General features: G+C 30.8%; 4 protein-coding genes and 1 non-coding gene across 5 annotated transcripts; 2 read left to right on the top strand and 3 right to left on the bottom strand.

Moving 5' to 3' along the window:
- Window positions 1-344: 344 nt before the first annotated feature.
- Window positions 345-1,115, bottom strand: MRPL24 (mitochondrial 54S ribosomal protein bL28m; the record flags this gene model as incomplete). Its single annotated transcript, XM_046080148.1, has 1 exon — window positions 345-1,115. One exon carries the CDS (start codon window positions 1,113-1,115, stop codon window positions 345-347), a length of 771 nt encoding a protein of 256 aa, XP_045937465.1.
- A 562-nt stretch (window positions 1,116-1,677) lies between these two features.
- On the bottom strand, window positions 1,678-4,350 carry SCDLUD_001178 (uncharacterized protein; the record flags this gene model as incomplete). The annotated part of the gene is made up of 1 exon (XM_046080147.1): window positions 1,678-4,350. The coding sequence occupies one exon, from the start codon at window positions 4,348-4,350 to the stop codon at window positions 1,678-1,680; it is 2,673 nt and encodes an 890-aa protein (XP_045937464.1).
- A 1,365-nt stretch (window positions 4,351-5,715) lies between these two features.
- Window positions 5,716-6,118, top strand: SCDLUD_001177. The gene has a single exon (XR_006829187.1). It is a non-coding gene; the product is annotated as a Fungi_U3 (small nucleolar RNA).
- A 622-nt stretch (window positions 6,119-6,740) lies between these two features.
- Window positions 6,741-11,974, top strand: SCDLUD_001176 (uncharacterized protein; the record flags this gene model as incomplete). The annotated part of the gene is made up of 4 exons (XM_046080146.1): window positions 6,741-8,823; window positions 9,031-11,094; window positions 11,356-11,725; window positions 11,905-11,974. The coding sequence occupies 4 exons, from the start codon at window positions 6,741-6,743 to the stop codon at window positions 11,972-11,974; spliced, it is 4,587 nt and encodes a 1,528-aa protein (XP_045937463.1).
- A 678-nt stretch (window positions 11,975-12,652) lies between these two features.
- On the bottom strand, window positions 12,653-13,075 carry TAH1 (Tah1p; the record flags this gene model as incomplete). The annotated part of the gene is made up of 1 exon (XM_046080145.1): window positions 12,653-13,075. The coding sequence occupies one exon, from the start codon at window positions 13,073-13,075 to the stop codon at window positions 12,653-12,655; it is 423 nt and encodes a 140-aa protein (XP_045937462.1).
- Between the last annotated feature and the right edge of the window lie 83 nt (window positions 13,076-13,158).

The raw sequence follows: 13,158 nt of genomic DNA, 5'->3' as shown, positions 1-13,158 counted from the left end.
AAAAAATGAAACAAATTTCAAATTATTTTATCAAAGGTACGGATTTATCAGATATATTGTCACAAACCTTTTTTATATTTTAAAAAGAATATTAAATAAAAAAAAAAAAAAAAAAAAAAAATAGAAAATCACACTTACACTTACATTTTATGACAATTACTAAATCATTTTTCTTTTAAAAAAATAAATTAAATATAACTATTTACAGTATGTTTCATCAATATCATCAATCAATAAAAAAACATATGGAGAAAAATAATTATCGACTTTCTACATCTCAATACATAACATTAGTTAAAAGCAGTACACCTCTTTTTTTTTTTTTTTTTTTTCTCTCTCTCTCCCTAAACACTAATGGTATTCAAATCAAAACCATACTTACTTAAAGCCTGTAAAATTTGTTCAATAGGCCTTTCTTGATAAAGAGAAATAAACTTTTTGTACGATAAAGACTCACCGTCAGCCTTATGTTCTAAAATTTCAAGTGGGAATAAGTAATATAATAATTTTCTCTTACCAACTGTAATTTGGTAGGTTTTCCCATCAATCGAAAAGTTATAATATATCTTTGATTTAGAACCATCAGCTTTTTCAATAACTGGGAGGTCTTTATGTGGTGAATTAGACAATTGTTCTCTTTTAGTCAATATCCTATAACGTAATTTCCAACCTGTGGGCCCTAATTCCTTAATTCTTGCAGATTTATCTTTAGTTAAATAATTATCAATACCACCTTCTTTAGTGATAGTACGATAAACCTTGGTAGTCAATTTAATTCTAATGATTTTATTCAAAGTTTCACTCCATAAGCCTTTTTTGATAATATTGGGTAACCATCTTCTTCTAACTTTTTTCTTACTTTCCGAAACATTATTACCAAATTGAATGAATTGGCCTCCGTATAGACCTTTATTACTTTGCTTAAAAATTTTAGATTCTCCATATTTGTAATCAGGAAATTCAGGCCTTCTTGGTGGGACATAAAGTGGTTTGGAATCCCCAACTTTGTATTCTGGTTTAACTGCTACTCTTCTTGACTCAACTAATCTCCACTCTCTGAGTAATGGAGAACCAAGTATGGATATTTTTCTTATAAATGTTAATCTATTCATCATTATAAACACAGCGATTTACTTGATGATCCTTTGATGGCTGTGAATATTTAATTTTTTTTCTTTTTGTTTTTTACGGGGAATATGCAATAAACTGCTATAGTAAACTTTTACAAAAAAAAAAAAAAAAAAATACACAAAATCACTAAGATTTTTTTTTCTTTTTCAAAAAGTTTTTCGTAAATTTTTTTTTTTTTTTTTTTTTACTTGTTTACTGTAACCATCTGTCCGAAAAGTTCCGAGAATACCACTTTCAAATTAGAGAAAAGTGTTCCACCAACTTACGTAGAAAAATAATTAAAATTCCGGTAATACAGTGAATTATAAACAGTCATACAAAAAACTGATTAATTGCATAGTAAATCTGTATCACACATGACAAATAGGCATAACGTGATACCAATTAAAAATTTTATATTTAAAATTCCATTCAAACATTTGAGAAGTAAATACCACACAGTTTGAACACAAGGTAATATCTAGTTATTAATCATAGTGGGAAAAAAAAAAAAAAAAAAAAAAAAAAAAAAAAAAAAAATTACGAAAAAATTATATATAACTGTTTTTATTTCCATACATTTTTGAATTTCCATGCTCCACCTGATAATCTTTTTTCAGCTTTGGCCAAAAACTGCCCTTCTTTAGGCCGACTACCCAAAGTTTTTTCGTTTATATCGTCATCTTCAGAAACCCTATCGGTACTATTCACATTATTAACGGGTTTGTAGGCTGCCACAGTTTTTTGCAACTGTAAAACCTTCATTTCTAATTCTTGATTAATATTCATCACATCTATATTTTTTCGCATTGCCCTTTCTAGATCATCCTTTAGGTCAGTAGGCAAGCTTGCATCTGGATTAGGTGTGTTCAATTCCGTTTGTCTTTTTAATTCCTCCTTTAATTGACTCACCTCATCTTCTAACCCGTGTTGGTGATCCAGCAATGTTTCAATTTTTAATCTATTTTGAATTAGTTCGTTAGCAATAGTGATATGTTCTCTGTTTAGTGTAGTATAATCGTCTTGTAATTTACGCAATTCAAGCTGTAATTGTTTGTTTTTAATTCTCATTTCCTCATATTGCGCCTCCTTTTCAAATTCTATTTTATGTATTTCTGCGTATTCAGCCTCATATCTTTTTAATGAAATTGGCATAATTCTAATTTTCATGGCATCGCTAACAAAGGAGTCTACATCATACAATGGTTGGGTAGTGGCAGCATCATTTTTATTATTGTTTGAATGCACACCTCCTTTACTGGAAGAAAAACTCTCAATTTTAAATAGTTGAGACAATCTTTTTTTGGTTGTATCTGTTGTTTCAGTATTATTAGGTTCTTCCTCTACAGGCATATTATCGAAATCAACACAGGTATTCCGAATAATATATGCATTAAACAAATCATTTTTTAAAAAATCCAATAGTTTATCAAAATTCAAATTTAATATTTGATTTTTATTTTTTATTATCAATGCAATGGCAAATTTCAGTAAAGATTCCAAACCTTCAGCAAAAACAATATCGAAGATACGCAAAACAAATTGTAATGGAAATTTGTAACCAAAAAATGTCAAAAACCATTGGGTAGCATACATGTCAGAACGCACACCTTGTCTTATTAAATGATTATATAACTGTGGTGAAGTTTCTTCTAATATCCTATCATATTGATATAATTTTAACATCAATCCTGGCATATCAGCCAAAAACATTGATCTTATATTATAAGTCTTCATCAATTTAATTAGTAATCCAAATGCCCCACTTTCTTCGTCTACGTTTAGTAATAATGGTGTGGCAATAAAAGCCATTCCCTGTGTATAACCAACCTCCTTATCAAAATTAGAATAAGCTTTTATTACGTTAAATAAAGAATCCAATTTATCCTTGGGAATAAATGTAGTTCTACTTAAATCCCTTTTAATCGAAGTTTCATGCGGAGATTGTTGCTCAACAAAATCCTTATATAACAGCTCATTCTCCTTTGATTTAGAATTAGTCATTAGTTGCCAAATAATGCCACGAACTTGGGTTGGAATACCGTTCGAAATTTCCTCTTCCAATTTTTCAGGTTCGCTAACTGCAACTTGCTTATAGTTATCCACCACTCGTGTCCAAAAGGGCCAGTCTTCTGTCATTTCCCTTTGTTCTAATTCGGTAGAAACCATGGATGACAGATCGTCTTTGCTCATATTCTTATTGTTGTTATTTTTCGACGGACTACTAGTGCTAGAAAAAGAAGCAGTATGTTTATGTTTAGGTTTACCTCCACCAATGGAACCACCTCGAGTACTGGATGACAGGCTTTCCAAAATGTCTTTATAGTTTGTTTTCAAAATGGTGGCACTTTCTAACAAGCTCTCCTTTGTATTTTCACTCTGGGACATTAAGTCTTTGTTATTTTCTGCCATTCTACTAATAATCATATCATAATCAGATGTACTGGAAATATTTCTATTAGCAGATCCAGTTCCACTACTGTTATAAGAAGTATTACTATGTGAACTCCCAGAAGAAGTTGTGGGCGGCTTCGCACTGACGATTTTTAAACTCTTTAAAAACCTGGGTGGTTTCACTTCTTCAGATAACGGTGCTGGCCCTGTATGTATCTGAATAACTGATCTGTTCCTAAAATGAGATTTGTGACTTCTACCTGACCCATTTGATACGCTTGAAGATATCGAAGGTTGTCTTTGGATTGATCCCGGGTGCCTTGGTGGTAAGGGGGGACTAGAAGGCTCTTCTTGTCCCTCTTTTGCCTGGTGTATACATTCCCTTTGCGGTCTAGGTGGCAATAATGGGGACTCTTTTCCTTGTTCCACGGTTTGGTCCAATTTTTTCGTTTTTAATTGTTCAATAGATTCATTTGGTTTTTCATCCCTTTCACCCAATACCTCTTCTGTTTTTTTGGCAACTTCTTCATTATTTGTCTTCAACAGTTCTGTCATTCCATGCAATTTCTTTTCTTTTTCTGTATCATTGATTGAATCAAGTTTGTTTTTATTTTCTTCAATCTGAGTTTGTTCCTTAGAATTCTCTGCCGTTTCGTTTAAAGCAGCGTTCTTTTCAGTTGATATTGATTCCACTTTTTCTGTGTCTACTTCATCCTTTTTTTGGGCTACAATCGGTTTAATATCATTTCCTTGTTCCTCTTCCTTATTGTTTATAATAATTTTTGGTGGTATTATTACATCAACGCTATTATCTGGCTGGGTCTTGTCGTTTTCAACTTCGCTCATATTGTTGTAATGTATAAATATATAAATATATATATATATGTATATTTGAAATCGATAAAATTAGTTATGTGTTTTATCTTGGTTGGTTTGTTTCTTTCCTATATATATTATTTTTAAAAAAAAGTTTTGATCTATTTAAATTATAGATTTAATAGTTATATAATTGGAAAATAAAATTTTATTTTTAGTCAAAACAGATCTTTGTTAATAATAACGCAATGCTAAGTTAAATTTTTTTTTTTATTCTGTTAGTTTCAAATCCAAAACCCAAATAAAAAAAAAAAAAAAAAATATTTTAGTTTATTCCCTCTCCGTTCCTTCTTACTGCCCCTTCCCCTTCTCTTTTCCCCCCCCCGCTCAAAAAAAAAAAAATACATAAAAGCGGTTAGGACACCACATGAAAAAGTTTGTGAAATTACCGTTATAAAAAAAAAATATCACTTCTAATTATTAGAGTAATTTAAAAATGTTAGTATGAACAGCACACATAATAACTAAATTTAACGAGATACAAAGAGAGCAAGCTAAAAACAATAAATAGTACGGTATCTTAAAAAAAAAAAACATCTAGATCTTTTTATTTTAATAAACTTGAAGGATTTTGTTACTAAGAGTAATATTAAACTTTTTATGAATATTTTAACTTTTCCTTGCAGAAACATAACTACTTGTACTATAACTAATTATGTACAAGTAAAATCGTTAACAGTTCCGTATTCGTGCGTAGAGTAAAGTTTTAAGGCTTTTAAAAATATTGAAATTTTCGAAAATAAAAGCGTAAGCAGTGAGTCGGTTACGTGCTTGCTGATCTACAAATTGAACATTTGTTTATTTTTCTGTATGTAAAATCACGTACAACCCAAATTTAAACGACCAAGCTAAAATAGATTCCTTAAAATATCAAAATAAATAAACATCAAAAATGTTTTTAATAGGGCTTTTTATGAAAGCCTTATTTTGTAAAAAAAAAAAAGAAACAAAAAAAGAAACAAAAAAAAAAAAGTATAAAAGCAGAGCATTTAAACAAAAAAATTTTTATATCACCTTAGCACTCTTTTTCTCTTTATTTTTTTCTTACTTACTTTTTAAACTTTTATTTAAAATACATAAAAAATCATCGACGTACTTCAGTATGTAAAACACCCCTATAACGTGGCTTTAAATTTTTTACCTGTCAAGATTAATGCTACATTGAAAATTTTTGCTTTAAAAAAAATGAAATGTTTTTTCTTTTTAGGAAAACTCAACATCATCCCCTGATCAATTGTTTATATTTATACATCAAGTTTTGAAATTGAAATTTTCTAAGGATATATATATATATTTTTTTTTTTAAAAAAAAAAAGAGTAAAACTTTGTTATTACTAACACCTTCAACAGTAGGATCATTTCTATAGGAATCGTCACTCTTTGACTCTTCACAAGAGCCACTGAATCCAACTTGGAAGATGAGTATCATTACCTTTGTGCCCCAGAGTGAGAATTTTTCTTTGGTTATCGGATGTTACCCTTCTTCGGAAGGCCAAGGTAGCATGGATGCAAGTCCCGATTTTAATAAGTTTGAACTCTGCAACTCTTAGCAGTTCGGATTCATCTTATAGCCGATTTCCAGTTACATTTTAACGTTTTTTCTGCCTGTGTTTTTGGGATTAAAAAAATTTTTTTTTCTCTCTAAAAAATGGCGCGATGATCTTTACCCAGCCTATGTACTTCTTTTATAAGATGGGATAAGCATTATTGGGTGGGTGCAAATGGCAGTCTGACAAGTTATAATAAATTTTTTTTTTTTTTCTAAATTTATTTATATTAAAGGTTTAGTATAAAATTTAGAAAAATCCAATTGTGTAAAAGTCATAAAAATGTGCCTCTAGCATTGTTGTAAAATTAGAAACATATATATCAATTACAAATATGGGCATTTATGTACTGTAACATGGGGCTCGTTGTACTTGTCTACCTCTAATAAAGGGGGTGGTTTATATTTAATGATAAAATATCAAGAACATTAAACCTTCGTATTCTTGTGTGTCTCACTATTTGTTTTACCATGTAAATGTAATAAGCTGTGACGCGTGCAAGAAAAAAAAAAAAAAAAAAAAAAAAGAAATATATTTTAGCCGCTCAAGTCAACCAAAAAAAAAAAAAAAAAGCATAAAAGATAAAAACTGTGCCACAAAAATATCGTGCATATTGTACACAAAATTAAAAACCATTTAACCTCAGCTATTTGCATCATCATATCTATATGTTATACCTTTTTAATTTATTATTTATTATTACAATTCATTATTATGCACTATAAATATATATATATATATATATATATATATTATTGTAACAGCTCCTTTTGAAAACAAGTAAATTATTAAATAAGACACAGCAGAGTTTAGATGAAACGTAATTTATCCAAAAAAAAATTGTTTGACTCAGGGAAAGAACAAAGTGGGAACGCTACTGATAATGAGGAAGAACATTATTCTCAGTCCATTGAAACGGCGGCTGAATTTTTAGCACATGAAACTACTACCGCCGGGGATGGTGATGAAGATGAGGATGATTTCAAAGATGCGGATAAAGAATACACTAGTAACCCTTATGGAGATAACATTAGTATGTCAACAACTTTTAACAATACCGACGCTCACTTCAATAAGGGTAAGAAATATACGGCAAAAACAAAACAAACAGTAGGTATTACTGCAAATTTTAATCAAGATTTGCTTTCTTCAACTTTTTCCGCCATGCCCACACACAATCCCAACCTCAATTTATTTAGTGGGTTTAAAACACCCAAGATTGGCTCATCAAGATGGGGGAATACAAAAAAGTTTTCTTATTTACCAAAAACAACGTCAATTGACGAAAAAGAAAGGTATACAGAGTACAATAGAAATGCTTCTGAAAAATATAATGAAGATGAAGAACCAAAATTCTTTAATTCTAAAAGCAAAACTAGTAAGGATTCTTTTGGTGAAAGTAAATTTGGCGAATCTGCTTTTTACAATATGTTTGAAAATTATTATGATCCTTATCCTTCATGGCAACTTAATGCACCGATAAATAGGAAAGAGATTGAAAAAATATTTGATGAATTGGGGGATGTTTTCAAGTTTCAAAAGGATAATTTAGCAAACATGTTTGATTACTTATTGAGAATGTTAGATTCCAGAGGGAGTAGAATGTCCTCCTTAGAAGCCTTAAAATCTCTACATAGAGATTATGTTGGTGGCAAGCAAGCAAATTTTAGAAAATGGTATTTTGCCTCTCAGATGGACCTTGAAGATTTGGTTGGTTTTAAAAATTTGAAAAAAAACGGGCATTATAAAAAAGTGTTCAAAAACCAGCAGCAAAACTATCTGAATAACAATATGTACCAAAATAATTTTGATTTAACTTTTGCTGAAGAGAAATGGGACTCAAATATTTTAAATTTGAAATGCTACGATTATGTTGTTCAAGTTGCCCTTTATTTATTATGCTGGGGTGAAGCAGCAAATGTTAGGTTTATACCAGAATGCCTATGTTTCATCTATAAATGCGCTTTGGATTATTTTTATTTTTTGAAAAAAGATTTGGAATCCGAAACAAACAGCGACACACTAGGAAAATCGCCAACAAAGCATATTGAGATCAAGGATTTTTTAACTCACGCCATATGTCCCATTTATGAATTCTATCTTACTGCAAACTATGAATCTATAAAAAATAACACCTATATTGCAAAAGAAAATTCTCACTCGAAAACCATAGGGTATGATGATATTAATCAATTTTTCTGGTACAGAAAAAACTTGGAAAAAATTTGCTTATCAGTCACTTTGAATAATGAAAAGTGTTATCTTTTTGATTACGAACCACACATAAGATTCCTACATCTCAATAGGGTTAATTGGAACAAGTGTTTTTACAAAACATATAAAGAAAAAAGAACCTGGCTACATGTTGTCACCAATTTTAATAGAATATGGATCATACATTTATGCGTCTTTTGGTATTATACAGCATACAATTCCAAACCATTTTACACACATAACTATAGACAACAGAAAAATACTCAACCCACAACCCAAGCCACATATTCAATTATGGCTTTGGCTGGTTCCTTGGCTTCTTTGATTAATATACTTTCTGTTTTAGGCGAATTTTCTTTTGTTCCAAGAAAATTTCCAGGTGCAGTATCGATTACAAAAAAAATAATTTTACTAGTATGCATCTTCTTGATAAATACAATTCCGTCTGTCTATATTTTTGGTATGCTCCCTTTAAATTATCAATCGACATTTACACTAGGATTATCACTTGTTCAATTTATTATCTCGATTATCACTGTTGTTTATTTTTCTATAGTCCCTTTAAATAAGTTATTTGGGTTCAGTTATAGAAATGAAAAGGTTAGAAGACAATATTTAGCCAATTTATATTTTATGAGTTCTGTGGTCAATTTGAAAGATAAGGCCTTGTTGGCCTCCATTGGTTTATGGGTTACCATTTTTTTCCTAAAGTTTGTCGAGAGCTACTTTTTTTTAACACTATCCCTAAAAGATCCATTACGAGAGCTGAAAATAATTAACTTGACGGGCTGTACAGGTACTACTGGATTTAGTGCGGTTTTCTGTGTGAGACAAACGCATTTATTGGTGACCATGATGTTATTCACCGACATGGTTTTATTTTTTTTAGACACCTATTTATGGTATATTATTTGTAGTGCTACATTTTCTGTTTTCCGGTCGTTTTATATTGGAGTATCTATTTGGACACCATGGAAAAACATATTTTCTAGACTTCCAAAGCGTATTTATTCCAAAATTTTATATCCTGAAAACATTGATCCACAAAAGGCGCAATTTCTAGTATCCCAAGTGTGGAATTGTATAATAATCTCAATGTATAGGGAACATTTAATTTCAATTGAACATGTCAAAAAATTAATATATTCTAGTGGTGATAGTGTTGATGCCAATAGTGTACACAAAACTACTTTAAAGGAGCCAAGTTTTTTCATTTCTCAAGACGATAGAATTCTAGAAACTTCTTTGTTCAAAACAGAGCCCGAAGCCCAAAGAAGAATCACTTTTTTCGCACAGTCCTTATCAACACCAATGCCAGATTCATGTGCTGTAAATCAAATGCCGACATTTACAGTTTTAATCCCTCATTATAATGAAAATATAACTTTAACTTTACGAAAAATCATTAAAGAAGAAGATAATGGATTTTCTCAACTCACCTTGTTAGAATATTTAAAAGGTTTGCATCCAACGGAATGGAAATATTTTATTGAAGACACTAAAAAGTTAGTAGAAGAAACTGAGGCTTCCATTTCATCATCAACATCAACATCAACATCATTATCATTATCATCATCACCATCATCAATTATGTCAGGTACTACTTTCTTAAAAAAAAATGATGACTCTATCTTGCCTTACTTCTATATTGGTTTTAAGACGGCGACACCAGAATATATATTGAGAACAAGAATTTGGGCCTCTTTAAGAACTCAAACCTTGTACAGAACTATTTCTGGTTTTATGAATTATTCGAGGGCTATAAAATTGCTATATGATATAGAAAGACAAAATAATGGTCCAGAACAGCCCATCAGGACTTTCGAGCAGCAAAAAAGGCTCGAAGAACCATCAATTGTGGCGTTGCGAAAGTTTAGACTATTAGTGGCAATGCAAAGATTAAAGAACTTTGATCAAGAGGAGCTTGAAAGCACCGAATTCTTATTAAGAGCATATCCAGAGATTCAAATATCTTATATTGATGAAGTTTTAAACCCGGTGACTGGTGTATTGGAATACTTTTCTTGTTTGATGGATGGAAGTTGCGAAGTTTCTGCAAATAATGAAAGGTTACCCAAATATAGAATTAAGTTGCCAGGAAACCCAATTCTAGGTGATGGAAAAGCAGACAATCAAAACCACGCAATTATATTTGCTAGAGGTGAATATATTCAATTAGTTGATGCTAATCAAGACAATTATTTAGAAGAATGTTTAAAAATCAGAAACATTATGGCTGAATTTGAAGAAATGACAGAAATAGATTATACTGATAATTTAGCCTTAGGGTCGGAGCCTGAAAACAAAGTGCCAGTGGCCATTGTCGGAACAAGAGAATATATATTTTCTGAAAATATTGGAATTTTGGGTGATGTTGCTGCTGGAAAAGAGCAAACTTTTGGCACCTTATCAGCCAGGACCCTAGCTCATATAGGTGGGAAACTTCATTACGGGCATCCTGATTTTTTAAACACAATATTTGTCACTACAAGAGGAGGCGTTTCCAAGGGGCAAAAGGGGCTACATTTGAATGAGGATATATATGCTGGAATGAATGCAATCTTAAGGGGTGGGCGTATCAAGCATTGTGAATATATGCAATGCGGCAAGGGTAGAGATTTAGGATTTGGTTCTATTTTAAATTTCACAACAAAGATAGGTTCAGGCATGGGTGAACAAATGTTATCAAGAGAGTATTTTTATTTGGGCACCAATTTGCCGTTGGATAGATTTTTAAGTTTTTATTACGCGCATCCAGGATTTCATTTAAACAATGTCTTTATTATTTCTTCCATTAGATTATTTATTGCCGTGGCCCTAAATTTGGCTATATTGATTAGCAATTCTGTTTTGTGCTATTATGACGAACACAAGCCTATTACAGAGATTAGAAAACCAGCTGGATGTGTTAACTTAATCCCAATTTTGAGTTGGCTAAGAAGATCAATTTTGAGTATGTTTGTTGTTTTTTTTGTTTCCTTTATTCCATTATGTGTCCAGGAATTGACGGAAAGGGGTATTTGGAAAGCATTTTCTAGAATTGCGAAACATTTTGTTTCTTTATCGCCTTTTTTTGAGATCTTTGTTTGTAAAATCTATGCGGGTTCTTTAGTGAATAATCTAGCATTTGGCGGCGCCAGGTATATTGCGACTGGCAGAGGTTTTGCTATTGTCAGAACACCCTTTTCGTCCCTATACTCTAAATATGCTCCAGTGAGCTTTTATTTTGCCATTATCTTGGCATTATTGTTACTAATCACATCATTGGCTGCTTGGGACTTTACTCTATTATATTTTTGGTTTACTCTATCTGCTTTACTTTTTTCACCGTTCGTGTTCAACCCTAATCAATTTTTGTGGTGTGAGTTTTTCATTGATTATAAACATTATTTAACGTGGCTATTCAGTGGCAATAGCTCCAAATCTAAGTCACCTGAAACTTGGATTCAATATATAAGAGATTTAAGAATGGATATAACCGGTTCAAAGAAGAAAAGCAACTATTTAGAATTGACGAGTTTATCAAAAAATCATTACAAGAGGCCTAACTTAACCAACAAAATATTCTGCCATATCTTTCCGCAGTTTATTTTTATTATTATGATTTTTATTCCATATTTATTTATAAGTACTAAAAATCAGACAAATGGAGCAAACCCAGAAAATGCTTTAATAAGGTTGATGCTAATTACATTCGGTCCCATAATAGCTAATGCAACTATTTTGATATTAGGTTTCTTTTTTTCCTTGTTTACGGGTCCAGTTTTATCAACTTGCATGAAAAGATATCCAAGTTTTATTTCGTGCATTATCCATATTTTTTCTTTACTTAACCATATCTTTTTTTTTAATATTTTATTTTTATTACAAAATTGGGACGTAACAAAAACGTTATTGGGGTTTGTGTTGTCAGTATTGATCCAAAGGTTTGTTTTTTCCATTACTGAATGCTTTTTATTATCAAGGGAGATTTTTACTGGCAAAGCGAATACGGCCTGGTGGTCTGGCAAATGGTTAACAGCTTCTCTAGGCTGGCATATTTTTAGTCAAATATTTAGGGAATTTTTGTGCAAAATCATTGAATTAAGTTTTTTCGCTTGTGACTTTTTATTAGGTCATTTTTTGTTAATTATCCAATTGCCTATTCTTTTAATTCCTTATATTGATAAGTGGCATTCCATGATGTTATTTTGGTTGAAACCCAGTGACCAAATACGCCCAAGAATTGTTTCTGTTAAAAAAAGAAAGAAATTGAGGTTTACTGTTCAATTGTACTTGTTGGTATTTTTAATTTTTTCTATTTTTCTATTTGTTTTGATTTTCGGACCAGTCATAGCTGTTAAAATAATAGACATAAATACAAAAGACTACATTCCTAAAAATCTTCAATTTTTGATTCAGCCCCTGGAGTATGCTGGTTTTTATGATAAAGGGTTGAAGGCATACAAGAAGATGAAAAAAAAGAAAACCATGGTATAAGCTTTTTTTTTTTTTTACATATCTCATTGAAATCATATATAGTCTTCTGGTAATGTATCCACTTCTACTATAGGGATATTGATAAATGTTTCTGGATGTTGAATATTTTGCATTGGATTTTGATTTGCTGTTTTGATATTTTTTGATGATAATCGTTCAACCTCCATTTTTTTTAAACCCTTTAGGGCTGTTTCTTTTCTCCAAAGTAGTTTATTTCTTATTTTGCCTGATAAATCACTTCGTGTCTTTGTCAATAGCTGTAGACCATCATTACATTGAACTATAGATTCCTCCCATTTTTCTAATTTAATCAAAGCCATAGATATATTTGAATAACCGATAGGATTATTAGGGTCTTCATTTATAGCTTTTTCATAGTATATTGCAGCAGTTTCATAATCTCCCTTTTTGTAAAAACTATTACCCTTTGTTTTAAACTCTTCAAAACTCATCATATAAGTGATTAATTTGTGACGAAGATTTTTGAAACTGTATTAGTAATACTCTGTTTTTAATTTTTTTTTTTTTTTTTTTCCTT

The sequence above is a fragment of the Saccharomycodes ludwigii genome, chromosome I (assembly GCF_020623625.1).
Source record: "Saccharomycodes ludwigii strain NBRC 1722 chromosome I, whole genome shotgun sequence".
NCBI classification, from domain to species: Eukaryota; Fungi; Ascomycota; class Saccharomycetes; order Saccharomycodales; family Saccharomycodaceae; genus Saccharomycodes; species Saccharomycodes ludwigii.
The sequence above is the reverse complement of the archived record's forward strand: the minus strand, read 5'-3'. Positions and strand labels throughout refer to the sequence as shown.